Source organism: Mus pahari, chromosome 21 (genome assembly GCF_900095145.1).
Source record: "Mus pahari chromosome 21, PAHARI_EIJ_v1.1, whole genome shotgun sequence".
Taxonomy (NCBI): domain Eukaryota; kingdom Metazoa; phylum Chordata; class Mammalia; order Rodentia; family Muridae; genus Mus; species Mus pahari.
In genome coordinates this window covers 16,610,750-16,624,946 of record NC_034610.1, presented here as the reverse complement: position 1 = coordinate 16,624,946, position 14,197 = coordinate 16,610,750, and the positions used below count along the sequence as shown (strand labels likewise).

Below are 14,197 nucleotides of genomic sequence, written 5' to 3'. Positions count from 1 at the left end.
GAGGCATTCTTGTCCACTCCCAGGATCTTGTAGTAATCTTTCCTCTTGCTCTTCTTCAGTTCCAGCTTTGCATTCTTAAGGAGCTGTTTGTGTCCTTTTGTTTTCTCCGTCTGATACACTTTTTCATAGTCCCTCACGGCTTCTTCAAACTGCTCTGTGTCCATGTAACACTGAGCTCTTCTCAAGTAGGCTTTGATGTGTCATCAAGCTTCACCGCATTTGTACAGTCTTCTATGGCATCTTCCAGTTTCCTAAGCTTGGAATTAACCATACCCCGATTACAGTAGAGTTTAGCATTTGTTTTTATGTTGTTGGGATCTATCCCCAAGGCTTCTGTGTACAGTTCATATGCTAGCTTGTAATTTCCTTCCTTAAAGGCTTTATTTCCATCTTCTTTCTTGGCTTTAAGGGCTTTGGCATTTCTACAAGTGACACAAGCCTTCTCGTGGTCAGGAGCCATCCTGAGAGCCTGTATAAAAAACTGCACTGCCTTCTCAATACAATCTTCATAATAAAGGCAAAGACCCCAGACATACAGAGCATCAGCATTGGTGGAATCCATTCATAAAATGTCACTGGCCACAAACTGCACTTCTGGGTATCGACCAAGCATTGCTAAACATTCTGCTTTGAGAATTTTGAATCGATGGCAGGCAGGGGCAAATTCTAGGGCACGGTCCATACAGAAAATAACCTTCCGGAAATCTCACTTTTCAAAATCCACTTCGGCTATTTTCTCATACTCCATGACTGCATTGGCATTCTTGAACTCCTGCTGCGCCTGGGCATCTTTATGATCCAGTTCTAGGGCTCTTTGGAAACTACGACAATGCTGCCATTACATTCCCAAGTGAGAGGTGGCACTTGCCTTCTCGGAGGTGTCCCCGGACAAAACTGTCATCCAACCTCACTGACTGCTGGCGCATCTCCAAGAGCTTCCCAGAACCGTCCGAGCATCATCAGTGTGGCCGCTCGATTACCGTAATAGCTGGCATTGTTAGGACACATGTCTATGGCTTTTGTGTAATAGTTATAAGCTTTATTGTAGTCCTTCTTAGCATAATATGCATTCCCTTGTTCCTTGAAGGATTCTGCTTCCCTCTTGGCGTCTTCGTCCTCCACCAGTTCAGGCTCGGTAGCTGCCATCTTACCGCCGGGACCAGAGAGCCAGGCTCAACATTCTTTTATGTGTATCTGCTTCAGTAAAACAACCTTTCACCCATCTGCATCAGCAAAACATCATATGACATAACTGAGTTTCCAAAGAAACCAGAAATTTCCACTTCTGATATGTATAGATGGAAACAATGCACATGTGGGTACTGTAGAACAGAGAAAAGAGAACTTGAAAGGTTAAATAAGGGGTGGAGTTAGTACTGAATGCAGGTAACAGTCACCAGTTATGAGAAAGGATAAAAAGGACATAAAAGGATATAGAATTTTCTAGTTCTAATTCTGACACGGGTATTTTGGTTTTTGGTGGTGGATCAATTCATAAAGACATATTTGATAGTGAAAACATAAAATCACATCTAAGACTCCAGAGCTTCTGTTACCAAAGAATACTGTAACTGTACAAAAATGCATTGACTTGACTAGTCTCTGAGTTGGTGAATTGCAATGTGGTTTTCTTTATCTGTTTGCAACAATTCTCAGAATAAAAGTTTAAAAATTATCAAGAGCAGGAAATTAAAGGCTTGCAATGTATCAGATTATACCATTTTTAGAAGTAAAGTAGACATGGCCACTGACCTGGGACATGATTAATGGAGAATCAGCCATTTCTTTCTGTGTCTCTTCTTTGATTTTCTTTTTGAAGAACAGTGAACAGCTGGCTTGTGGCCCTTTAATATCGAGAGGTCAAACAGGAAAAGGAAAATTAATACTGAATGTGGATAAAGAACAATGTGAAAAAACACCTAAATAACAGAATTCTATCTGTGGCTGGTCAGTGATCCTAAAGCCAAGAGAACATGGAAAGACATTTAAAGTGTGGAGAGAAAAATCACCATCAACCATATTGTAGCACTCAGAAAAATACTCTCGGGCTGGTGAGACGGCTCAGCCGGTAAGAGTACTGACTGCTCTTTCAAAGGTCCTGAGTTCAAACACCAGCAACCACATGGTGGCTCACAACCACCCATAGTGAGATCTGATGCCCTCTTCTGGTGTGTCTAAAGACAGCTGCAGTGTACTTATTCATAATAATAAATACATCTTTAAAGAAAAATACTCTCTTGAAATTGATGCTGACTTAAGTGCATTTGAAGCGAGTCACAAATTAACATAATTTGTATTACTAAAGCAATACAGCATATAATAAATTAGAGGTAAAACATATGCAGGAGAATTGGAGGAATTATCTATCAGAACATGAGAAATAATACATTTCGAGCCGGGTGTGGTGGCGCGCACCTTTAATCCCAGCACTTGGGAGGCAGAGGCAGGCAGATTTCTGAGTTCGAGGCCAGTCTGGTCTACAGAGTGAGTTCCAGGACAGCCAGGGCTACACAGAGAAACCCTGTCTCGAAAAACCAAAAACCAAAAAACAAACAAACAAACAAAAAAAAGGAGAAATAATACATTTCATGTAAAGAATAGATAAATACAGGAAACTGGGAATGCTCAAGACAGCAAACCACTCTTTCATACAGTAAAGATAAAAGAATACAAATAATCCAGCCATCAACAACATAAAAAACAAAATAATAGAGAATAAGCACACTATGAACAAAAACAGGTGGCTTGAAATCACATGGCAGTTCCACTCATGGGTATATGCTCAAAGGACTCAACATCCTACTCCACAAATACATGTCAAATGCTGCTTTATTAATAATAGGTACAAAATGGAACAAATGTAAATGCCCTTCAACTGACAATTATAATGTACATATAAACTATGGAATATTATTTAGCTGTATAGAAAATTGAAATCGTATTTGCAGGTAAATGGATGGGCCTAGAAAAGATCATACTGAGTAGAGTAATCCAGACCCAGAAAGACAGATACTGTATGTTCACCCTCAGATGAAGGTCCTAGCTCCAACTCTTCAGATGTGAGTTCACAACCTGGAGTAACTACAGTAACCAGAAAAGTAAAAACAGGTGACAATGGGATGTAGAGGAGTGGTAGACAGGCTATAATAGAGAGCAAGTGATCTTAAGGGTAAAACTGAAAATGTATTAGGAGTCTTTTGGACAGATATAACTTTAGAAGGACAGTAAAATAACAGTAAAGATTCCTAAACAGTCATAAGGCATCATAATATTATCCATCTACCACAAAATGCCTACCATACATATAAGACTGTGAATGCATATATATTTGGAGTGTGAAGGAAAACTTCCCATAGGGCTGATAATGCTCCCTATAAGAGCCATATACTTTCTAACAAAACCACCAACGAGAAGATTGCTTTGAAGTTGCTGTTATAGCTGTCCAAGAGACTCCCAATACATTACACACACTATTGCTATTGTCCATGGTCATCTCCCAGACATGGTGAGTTCCTACTGTTGAGAAGCCATGTACTTAGGACATAGATCCCAGGGGATTCAAGAGATGGATCTGACACTAAAACCTCCTTTCCAAGGACTAGCTTACTTGGTAACGAATGCAACATGCAAGCTTACCAAAGAGGAAGCCAACCTGCAATCCTATCCAGCTATGACACCTATGAACCAGAACAATCTCCACAGCTCCCTAACCCTGAGGGTGCAAGGATGGCAACCATGGTGGGAAACAACAGCTTTCTAATTGATTTAGGACTCCCCCCTATCCCTAACAAGATGGAAATCATACCTGGTTCTGGAAACCTATCCAGTTTCCCAAGGCAAGTAAAGTCCTGAATCTTGGAGGAGAAACTACAACCACTACTTTATTAAATCAGAACAAACCCTATTTGAAGTCTAAATTTTTATCCTAATTCTGACAGATAAATATAGTACTAATCCTTCATCAAGAAATGTGTTGTTTGTTTGTTTTTTTGGTTTGGTTTGGTTTGGTTTGGATTTTTGCAGCACATGGAGATTACAGAAATCAGTCAAAATGCAGAGTTGACACATACATAACACAACTCTGGCATCTTAGGCTCAGGCATTACTGAGCAAGAGGGGGCAGGAATATTTTAAGAGTTAGATGAAGAAGAGGTTTGCTGTGACACTGTGTCTCCTAGAAATGTCAGAGAAGCTACATGCATGAGATCTTAAAATCATGATGGCCTATACATGAGCTGAAGTAGGACATGCTAACATAGAAAGGAGAAAGCTTACTGGGCCTCAACCCTTTTCAAATACTAAGGAATTCTGAGAGCTGGAGAAATAGTCTTCCCTAGAGAATAGTACACTGTCTGGTTATTCAAAAGCAAATATTCATCCCTGAAAACATACAGACTAAGTAAGTTGTACTTTTATGTTTCAGAATTCTTACCAACATACAACAACAATGAAAGAAAAGGCTTTTAAGAAATAATAGATGCCTGCATAGAGTGAAGATTTGCATCATCTACATAAAAAATGACCAGAATGGATTTATACCATTTTGTATTATTGCTATTCACATAAATAATGCTTAACTGGCAGCAAGATAGATGGCTCAGTGGTTATGAGTTCCCATTGTTCTTGAAGAGACCCGGGTTACACTCCTAGAACCCAATGTGTGGCTCCCAACTGTTCATAACTCCAGTACTAAGATACACATGACTTACAGTCGTACTTGTAGGCAAAAATATGCCAAAAATATATGAATCTAACTTTAAAGAAACTGAATAGCAGATAAATGTAAGATGATGGAGAGAATAAAGACTCCGTAAATTAACTAACCACATAGAAGAAAGATATCTATAATAAAAACTTTGATTCCTTGAACTGAATTTTTCATAGACCTTGAAAGAATAATTCTCAACCTCATACGTAAAATCAAAAAACACAGGATATGTAAAACAATACTGCACAATAAAAGAACTGAAGAAATCACTGACTAAGATACGGAAAGAGATTTCACACAAATAGAATGGGATATATTATTATTGCTCTGTAGCACAGCTTGAAGTCAAGGGTGGTCATATTTCCAGAAGTTCTTTTATTGTGCAGTGTTGTTTTACATATCCTGGGTTTTTTGACTTTACATATGAGGTTGAGAATTATTCTTTCAAGGTCTATGAAAAATTGTATTGGAATTTTGATGGGAATTGCACTGAATCTGAAGATTGCTTTTGGTAAGATGGCCATTTTCACTATGTTGACCTTACCAATCTGTGATGAAGGGAGATCATTCCATCTTCTGACATCTTCAGAGCCTTCAAGTTCTTATCATACAGGTCTTTCACTTGCTTGGTTAGAGTTACACAAAAATATTTTATATTATTTGTGACTATTGTGAAGGGTGTTATCTCCCTAATTTTTTTTTTTTTTTTTTTTTTTTTTTTTTTTTTTTTTTTTTTTTTTTTTTTTTTTTTTTTTTTTTTTTTTTTTTTTTTTGAGACGGGGTTTATCTGTGTAGCTCTGGCTGTCCTGGAACTCACTTTGTAGACCAGGCTGGCCTTGAACTCAGAAATCCGCCTGTCTCTGTCTCCCAAGTGCTGGGATTAAAGGCGTGTGCCACCACCACCCGGCTTCCCTAATTTCTTTATCAGATCATTTATCCTTTGTGTAAAGGACGGCTACTGACTGCTTTAAGTTAATATTGGATCTAGCCACTTTGAAGAACTTGTTTATCAGCTATACAACTTCTCTGGTAGAATTTTGGAAGTTGTCGTATTGATCTGGGTACAACCTCAAGTACTTTATTGAAGAGATACAGAGAGAGTGGACAGCCTTGTCTTGTCCCTGACTTTAGAAGAATTTCTTTACGTTCCTCTCCATTTAACTTGATGTTGACTGTTGGGTGGCTGTACATGGCATTTACTGTGTTTGGGTACGTGCCTTTTACCCCTGATCTCTCCAAGACTTTTAATATGAAGGGATTGGGGATTTTATTCAAGGCTTTTCAACATCAAATGAGATGGTCATGTGGGGTTTTTTTTTTTCTTTCACTTTGATAATAAGGTGGAATATGTTGATGTATCTTTGTATAATAAACCAGCCATGCATCCCGGAGATAAAGCCTATTTGATCTTGGTGGATAATGTCTTTGGTGTGTTCTTGGAGTAGGTTTCCAAGAACTTTATTGAATATTTCTGCCTTAAATTTCATAGGGAGAATGGTCTGAAATTCCCTTTCTTTGTTGAGGCTTTGTGGGGTTTAGGTATCAGGGTGACAGAGTCTTCAAAAATGAATTTGGCAATGCACCTCTTGTTTCTGTTTAATAGAATAGTTTGAGTATTGGCATTAGCTGTTCTTTGAAAGTCTGTTATAATTCTGCCCTAAAACCATCTGGTCCTGGGCTTTTCCTTTTGGTTGTGACTCTTTTTTTTTTGGATTGGATACTTTATTTATTGACATTGCAAATGTTATCCCCTTTCTCAGTTTCCCCTCTGCAAACCCTCTATCCTATCCCCCCTTACCCTGATTCTATGAGCGTGCTCCCCCTCCCATCCACCCACTCCCACCTAACTGCCCTAGCATTCCTCTATACCAGAGCATCAAGCCTTCACAGGACCAAGGGCCTCCACTCCCACTGATGCCAGATAAGGCCCCTTCAGCTCCTTCAATACTTCCCCTAACTCCTCTATTGGGGTCTCTGTTCTCCGTCCAGTGGTTGGCTGCAAGCATCTCCATCTGTATTAGTCAGGATTTGGCAGAACCTCTCAGGAGAAAGCTGTAACTGGCTCCTGTCAGCAAGTACTCTTTGGTATCCACAACAGTGTCTGGGTTAGGTGTTTGCAAGTGGGATGGATCCCCAGGTGGGGCAGTCTCTGGATGACCTTTCCTTCATTCTCTGCTCCACTCTTTGCCCCTATATTTCCTTTAGACAGAAGCAATTCTGGGTTAAAATGTTGGAGATGGGTGGGTGGCCCCATCCCTCAACCAAGGTAGGGCATGCATAACCTCTGGATATGGTCTTGACAGGTTCTCCCTCCACTTTGTGGGGTTTTTGAGCTATTGGAGCCTGGGAGGCTCTTTCTTTCCTGGCATCTGGGAATTTCTGGTTGCTACCCCTAGCTCCCCATCCCCCACTGCTACATATCTCTGTTCACTTTCCTGACCCTCTGTACATCTCCTCCATCTCCTCCCATACCTGATTCTTCCACTCTTTTTCTCCTACCCTTCTTCTCTTCCTCCCAAGTCCCTCCCACCCTCTACTTCCCTTGATTATTTTGTTCCCCCTTCTAAGTAGGAATGAAGCATCCACACTTTAATTTTTTTTTTTACTCTTGAGCTTCATGTAGTCTGTGAGTTGTATAGTGGGTAGAACATGCTCTTTGCCTAATATCCACTTATCAGTGAGTACACACCATGTGTGTTCTTTTGTGACTGAGTTACCCCACTCAGGATGATATTTTCTAGATCCATCCATTTGCCTAAGAATTTCATGAAGTCACTGTTTTTAATACCTGAGTAGTACTCCATTGGATAAATATACCACATTTTCTGTATCCATTCCTCTGTTCAGGGATATCTAGGTTGTTACTAGATTCTAGCTATTATAAATATGGCTTCTATGAACATAGTAGAACATGTGTCCTTATTACATGGTGGAGCATCTTCGGGGTATATGCCCAGGACTGGTGTAGCTGGGTCCTCAGGTAGTACCATGTACAATTTTGTAAGGAATAGCCAGACTGATTCCCAGAGTGAGTGTACCAGCTTGCAATTCCACCAGCAACAGAGGAGTGTTCGTCATTCTCGACATCCTCACCAGCATCTGCTGTCACCTGAGTTTTTGATCTTAGCCATTCTGACTGGTGTGAGATGGACTCTCAGGGTTGTTTTGATTTGCATTTCCCTGATGACTAAGAATGTTGAACATTTACTTAAGTGCTTTTCAGCCATTTGGTATTCTTCAGTTGAAAATTCTCTGTTTAGCTCTGTTCCCCATTTTTCATAGGGTTATTTGGTTCTCTGGAGTCTAACTTCTTGAGTTCTTTGTATTTATTGAATATTAACCTTCTATTGGATGTAGGATTGGTAAAGATCTTTTCCCAATCTGTTGGTTGCTGTTTTGTACTTTGAGGTAGTGTTTGTCTTTGTCACTAAGGTGCATTTCCTGCCTGCAGTAAAATGCTGGGTCCTGTTTATGTATCTAGTCTGTTAGTCTATGTCTTTTTTTTTGGGGGGGGGGGGAACAGGGTTTCTCTGTGTAGCCCTGCCTGTCCTGGAACTCACTTTGTAGACCAGGCTGGCCTCAAACTCAGAAATCCACCTACCTCTGCCTCCCAAGTGCTGGGATTAAAGGCATGCGCCACACGCCCGGCTAGTCTATGTCTTTTTATTGGGAAATTGTGTCTATCGATGTTGAGTGCTGGGCGTGGTGGCGCACGCCTTTAATCCCAGCACTCAGGAGGCAGAGGCAGGCAAATTTTTGAGTTCAAGGCCATCCTGGTCTACAGAGTGAGTTCCAGGACAGCCAGGGCTACACAGAGAAACCCAGTCTCAACGCCCCCCACAAAGAGAGAGAGAGAGAGAGAGAGAGAGAGAGAGAGAGAGAGAGAGAGAGAGAGAGAGAGAGAGAGATTAAGTAACAGTGCGATTTTACTTCCTGTCCTGTTATTTTTGTTGCTAGAGGTAGAATTTTATTTGTGTGGCTATCTTCTTTTGACTTTGTTGAATGACCATTACTTTCTTTCTTTTTCTAGGTTGTATTTTCCTTCCTTGTGTTGGAGTTTTCCACCTATGATCCTTCATAGGGCTGGATTTGTGGAAACATATTGTATAAATTTGATTTTGTCATGGAATATCTTGGTTTCTCTATCTATGGTAATTGAGAGTTTTACTGGGTATAGTAGCCTGAACTGACATTTGTGTTCTCTCAGGGTCTATATGACATCTGCCCAGAATTGTCTGGCTTTCATACTCTCTGGTGAGAAGTCTGGTGTAATTCTGATAGGTCCACCTTTATGTGTTATTTGACCCTTTTCCCTTACTGCTTTTAATATTCTTTCTTTGTTTTATGCATTTGGTGTTTTGATTATTACGAGATGGGAGGAATTTCTTTTCTGGTCCAATCTATTTGGTGTTCTGTCAACTTCTTATATGTTCATGGGCATCTCTTTTTTTAGGTTAGGGAAGTTTTCTTCTGCAATTTTGTCAAAGATATTTACTGGCCTTTTAAGTTGGGAATCTTCGCTCTCTTCTACACCATTATCCTTAGGTTTCCTCTTCTCATTGTGTCCTGGATTTCCTGGATGTTTTGGGTTAGAAGCATTTTGCATTTTCTTTGACTGATATGCCAATGTTTTCTATGGTATCTTCTGCACCTAAGATTCTCTCTTCTATCACTTGTATTCTGTTGGTGATGCTTGCATCTATGACTCCTCATCTCTTTCCTAGGTTTTCTAATTCCAGGGTTGTCTCTCTTTGTGAATTCTTTATTGTTTCTATTTCCATTTTTACAACCTGGATGGTTTTGTTCAATTCCTTCACCTGTTTAGTTGTGCTTTCCTATAATTCTTTAAGGGATTTTTGTGTTTCCTCTTTAAGGTCTTCTAGCTGTTTACCTGTGATCTCCTGTATTTCTTTAAGGGAGCTATTTATATCCTTCTTAAAGTCCTCTATCATCATCATGAGATGTGATTTTAAAACAGAGTCTTGCTTTTTTGGTATCCAGGGCTTGCTGAGGTAGGAGAACTGGGTTCTGATGATGCCAAGTTGCTTTGGTTTCAACTGCTTATGTTCTTGCCTTTATATGTTACTTGACATTTACTATATAGCAATAGTAATGAAAGTGGCATGGTATTGGTATAAAAATAGACTGGTTGATCAATGGAATCAAATTAAGAACCCAGAAATAAATCCACATGCCTATGGACACTTGATTTTTGACAAAGAAACCAAAACTATATGTCATAGTTAGGGTTCTACTGCTGTGAATAGATACCATGACCAAGGCAACTCTTACAAAGGATAAAAAACAATTGGGGCTGGCTTACAGGTTCAAAGCTTCAGTCCACTATCATCAAGTTGGGAGCATGTCAGGATCCAGGCAGGCATGGTGCAAGAAGAGTAGCTGAGAGTTCTACATCTTTGTCTGAAGGATACTAGGAAAAGATTGGCTTTTAGGCAGCTAGTACAGGGTCTTAAAGCCCACACTCAAGAGTCCACACTCAGAGTGACACATTTCCTCAAACAAGACCATACCTCCTAATAGTGCCACTCCTGGGCTAAGCATATTCATTCCGTTCCCTAGCCCCTATAGGCTTGTTCAAACTCTTGAGTCTGTGGGGACCATACCTAGCTATAGCACAATAAAAAAGTACATTTAGTCCAACTTCCAAAGTGCCCACCGCCTATAGCCTCAACAACGTAAGAAGTTCAGTCTCTTCTGAGAGTCATTAACTGTAATCCTCAAAGCAAGTCAGAAAAATATCTTGGCAAACTCCAAACTCTGCATCACTATCTCTAATGTCAAAGCCCTCTGCAGTTCTCCAACTCCTTTTTATCTTTGTTGATTGCATCAAACTTCTTTCTCCTGGACTGGTTACACTCCTCCTAGCAGCTTCCCTTTGCAGATAACCCAATGCTCTGGCATCCTGAACATCTTGGGGTATCCAAGGCAATTTCAACCTCACAGTTTCTTGTTTCAATGTCTGGGATCCACACATGATCTTCTGGACTCCTGTAAAGAGGAGCTGGTTCACATCTCTAGCTCTGCCCTCTGTAGCACTATAGACTCTGGTTGACTCTACTCCACTGCTTCTGCTGTTCTTGGTACTGATATCTCCAATACACTGAGGTCTTCTGCTACAACTAGGCTTCACCAATACTCTCATAGACTCTTCATGATGTGAAGCCTCAACTTCTTTACATTATCCCTTCAGTCTAGGATTGTAAACTGCAACTGAGGCTGCACCTTTACCAATGGCCTTCCTTGGCCTTTCACTGTGTCAAGCCTTTGAAGGTATGACCCCTTCATACCTTCAAAACCAGTACCACCTGGTTGATTCTTACACATACCAAGTTCAGCTGCAGCATGAGGTACAACCTTGGCTATCTCTCGAACACAGCTTCTTGGTGCTCTCAGAAAACATTCCTCAGAGATTTTCACCTCAGTGAGGCTGGTCTATTCTTTTGTTTGTTTGTTTTTTTGTTTTGTTTTGTTTTGTTTTGTTTTGTTTCGAGACAGGGTTTCTCTGTATAGCCCTGGCTGTCCTGGAACTCACTTTGTAGACCAGGCTGGCCTTGAACTCAGAAATCCGCCTGCCTCTGCCTCCCAAGTACTGGGATTAAAGGCGTGCGCCACCACTGCCCAGAGAGGCTGGTCTATTCTTAACCACCATTAATTTCTTAGCTCCAGCTAACCAACACCAATTGTTCCTGTAGTCCCTTCAATAAAGCCAGAGCCACATGGCTGAAGCTGCCGAGTTCTGCTTGCTGGAGCTGGAACATGGCCTCCCTTATTCTACTACCAACTTTCTGTTTTCCACCCCCCTCACTGCCTAAGATTGGCTGTCTTGCTCTGTAGGTTGACTTTGAACTTTGAACATCTGCATGGCTGTCTCCCGAACACTGGGACCAAAGGCATGTACCAACACGTCTGGACTTAAGCTTTTTACTGCTGGAAACTTGTTCTATACCAGGTTGGCCTCTAACTCAGGAATCTGCTCCCCTTTGTGTTCATGTGTATACCACCATGCTTGGACCTAAGCTTTTCATGGCCACTGTTCCTAAGATCTGGATCAAAAGCCTGTTTCTTCCAGCCTCAATATCTGGATCACAAGTATGCACTCCATTTCTGGGTTACAGTTCATTCCAGATTAAAAGTTCAATCTGTTCCTATTTAACTGCAAACACAAACAATAAGTTTTTAGCTGGGTGGAATCATACCCTTAGGTCACCACTCCATTCATCTCTTTATCTCTTTGAACACAGGATTCAGCTCCACTTCACTTGCTGGTACGCCATTATTACTTGAACCATACATTGTGTATTTTCTCTTTTCTCAGCTTGCTACTTTTCATTAAAACAGTTTTCATAAGACTAAACCAGAGAACAACGGTCTCTGCCGGGTTCTTTTGAGACTTCCTTTGTCAATGCAATTAATACAAGCCTCTTTACTTTAGCCTCAGGTAGACTATGCAGACAAGGGCACAAAGCAGCCATACTCTTCACCAAAATACCACAAAAAGAATCTGTAGGCTACATACTGAAATTCTTCTCCACTGAAACCTCCTGGGCCAGAACTAATCACTCTCAGCAACAAAATCTTCCATATTCCTACTAGGATAGTCCATTAAGCCCCACTTAAAGTACTCCACTGCAAGTCCCAATACCCACATTCCTCCAAACAAAAACATGGTCAGGTCTATCATAGCAGCATCCCAGTTCCTAGTACCAACTTCTATGTTACTTAGGGCTTTACTGATATGAATAGACACCATTACCAAAGAAACTCTTTTTTTTTTTTTCTTGAGACAGTGTTTCTCTGTGTAGCTCTGGCTGTCCTGGAACTCACTCTGTAGACCAGGCTGGCCTTGAACTCAGAAATCTGTCTGCCTCTGTCTCCTAGGTGCTGGGATTAAAGGCGTGCACCACCACTGCCTGGCTTCAAAGAAACTCTTATAAGGACAACATTTAATTGTGGCTGGCTTACAAGTTCAGAGGTTCAGTCCATTATCCTCAAGGCAGGAGCACGGTATCATCCATGCCAACATGGTGCAAGAGGAGGCTGAGAGTTCTACATCTTCATTTGAACGCTGCTAGGAGATAACTGGCTTCCAGCCAGCTAGTTCTAGGGTCTTAAAACCCACACCCACAGAGACATACTTCCTCCAACAAGGCCACACCTATACCAACAAGGCTATACCTCCTAATAGTGCCATTCCCAGAGTCTAACAACCAGAGACTTGATGTACCATGGGGTAGTGATGGTTCCCCTTATCAGAGGAGAAAGGGAGGGGAGGATGGGGGGAGGAGTATCACTTGTATGAGTGGGTATTTGGTGAAGGGGGGCTGATATTGGGTTGTAAAGTAAATAACTTAATTAATTTTAAAAAAGAATGGGGTCTATTATTGTGAAATTTGCTGTATAGGTGAAAGTGATTTATATCTTCATTTCAAATAGCATTATGTTTAAACCTCCCACAATAACCTTCAGAGAATTAGAAAAGAGAAACCCAGAATTTATATTGACCCAAAAATTTCCTGGGTACAGAACAACCTCAGAAAATTGTTGAAATGCTTTAGCTATTCCAGTATGATTCCAGATCAGTTCAATGCAGTGGAGCAGCAAACCTTGTACCTGCCCAATAGCAATGACCATGTGACTAAAACCAAAATTCTTCAAGCACAGGTTGCAGACTAAACAGCCTCTTCAAACAGTGGCACTGGAAAAATTATCTATTCATCTGTAAAAACATGAACCTGGGTTTAAGTCTCTCCTAGAATCATAGACCTTCATGTATGATCTGAAACAGTGAATATTGCAGAGTAACAAAAAAGGGGGAAACACTTGACAGAAGAACAGGGACTAACAAACAGTATTGTGTAAAATGAAAAACATCCAGGGAAAGAACAATAACTAAAAGAATAAAGAGACAGAATACACTGTAGATGCACTCATTAGCTACCTAGTACAGAACAACGAATAAGAATCCAGAATCAATCAAAACATTAGAAAGGAAACAAATGATAATATAACCAATAAATAAGCAAATGAATTGAACCCTCCATGCTCAACAGCAGCTGCAGTGACCAATATGTACATATTAAAAAGCTCTACATTACAGGCCATAAGATCCTATAAATTCAATATACAGATATTCCAATTCTATCTAGTCAGTGTCCGCACTCCTGTTCCTAAACAATAACAAATGTATCTTTTCAGCAATTTCTTGAAATGTAAATGGATAATATTTCCTAAGCTAAAGATGTAAACAGAGCACAGTATTCAAAAAATTGAAAGTGGAAATTGAAATATATATTTTCTACCAAAAAATCCATTTCATATCTAAAGATACAAGTATATATATATATATATATATATNTTTTTTTTTTTTGTCTTGAAAAAAAAGACAGGGTTTCTCTGTGTAGCCATGCCTGTCCCAGAGCTTACTTTGTAGATGAGGCTGGCCTAGAACTCATAGAGATCTGCCTGTCT

General features: G+C 40.3%; 1 protein-coding gene and 1 pseudogene across 1 annotated transcript in view; both read right to left on the bottom strand.

The window, feature by feature from the left end:
• Positions 1–1,146, bottom strand: part of LOC110338441 — a 1,847-nt pseudogene extending 701 nt beyond the window's left edge.
• Positions 1–14,197, bottom strand: part of LOC110338008 (zinc finger protein 54-like) — a 23,721-nt gene that overhangs the window by 5,743 nt on the left and 3,781 nt on the right. Inside the window, exon 3 of the mRNA XM_021221153.2 lies at positions 1,753–1,844. Coding sequence (XP_021076812.1) covers positions 1,753–1,844 — 92 coding nt within the window. The remainder of the gene's footprint in view (positions 1–1,752; positions 1,845–14,197) is intronic.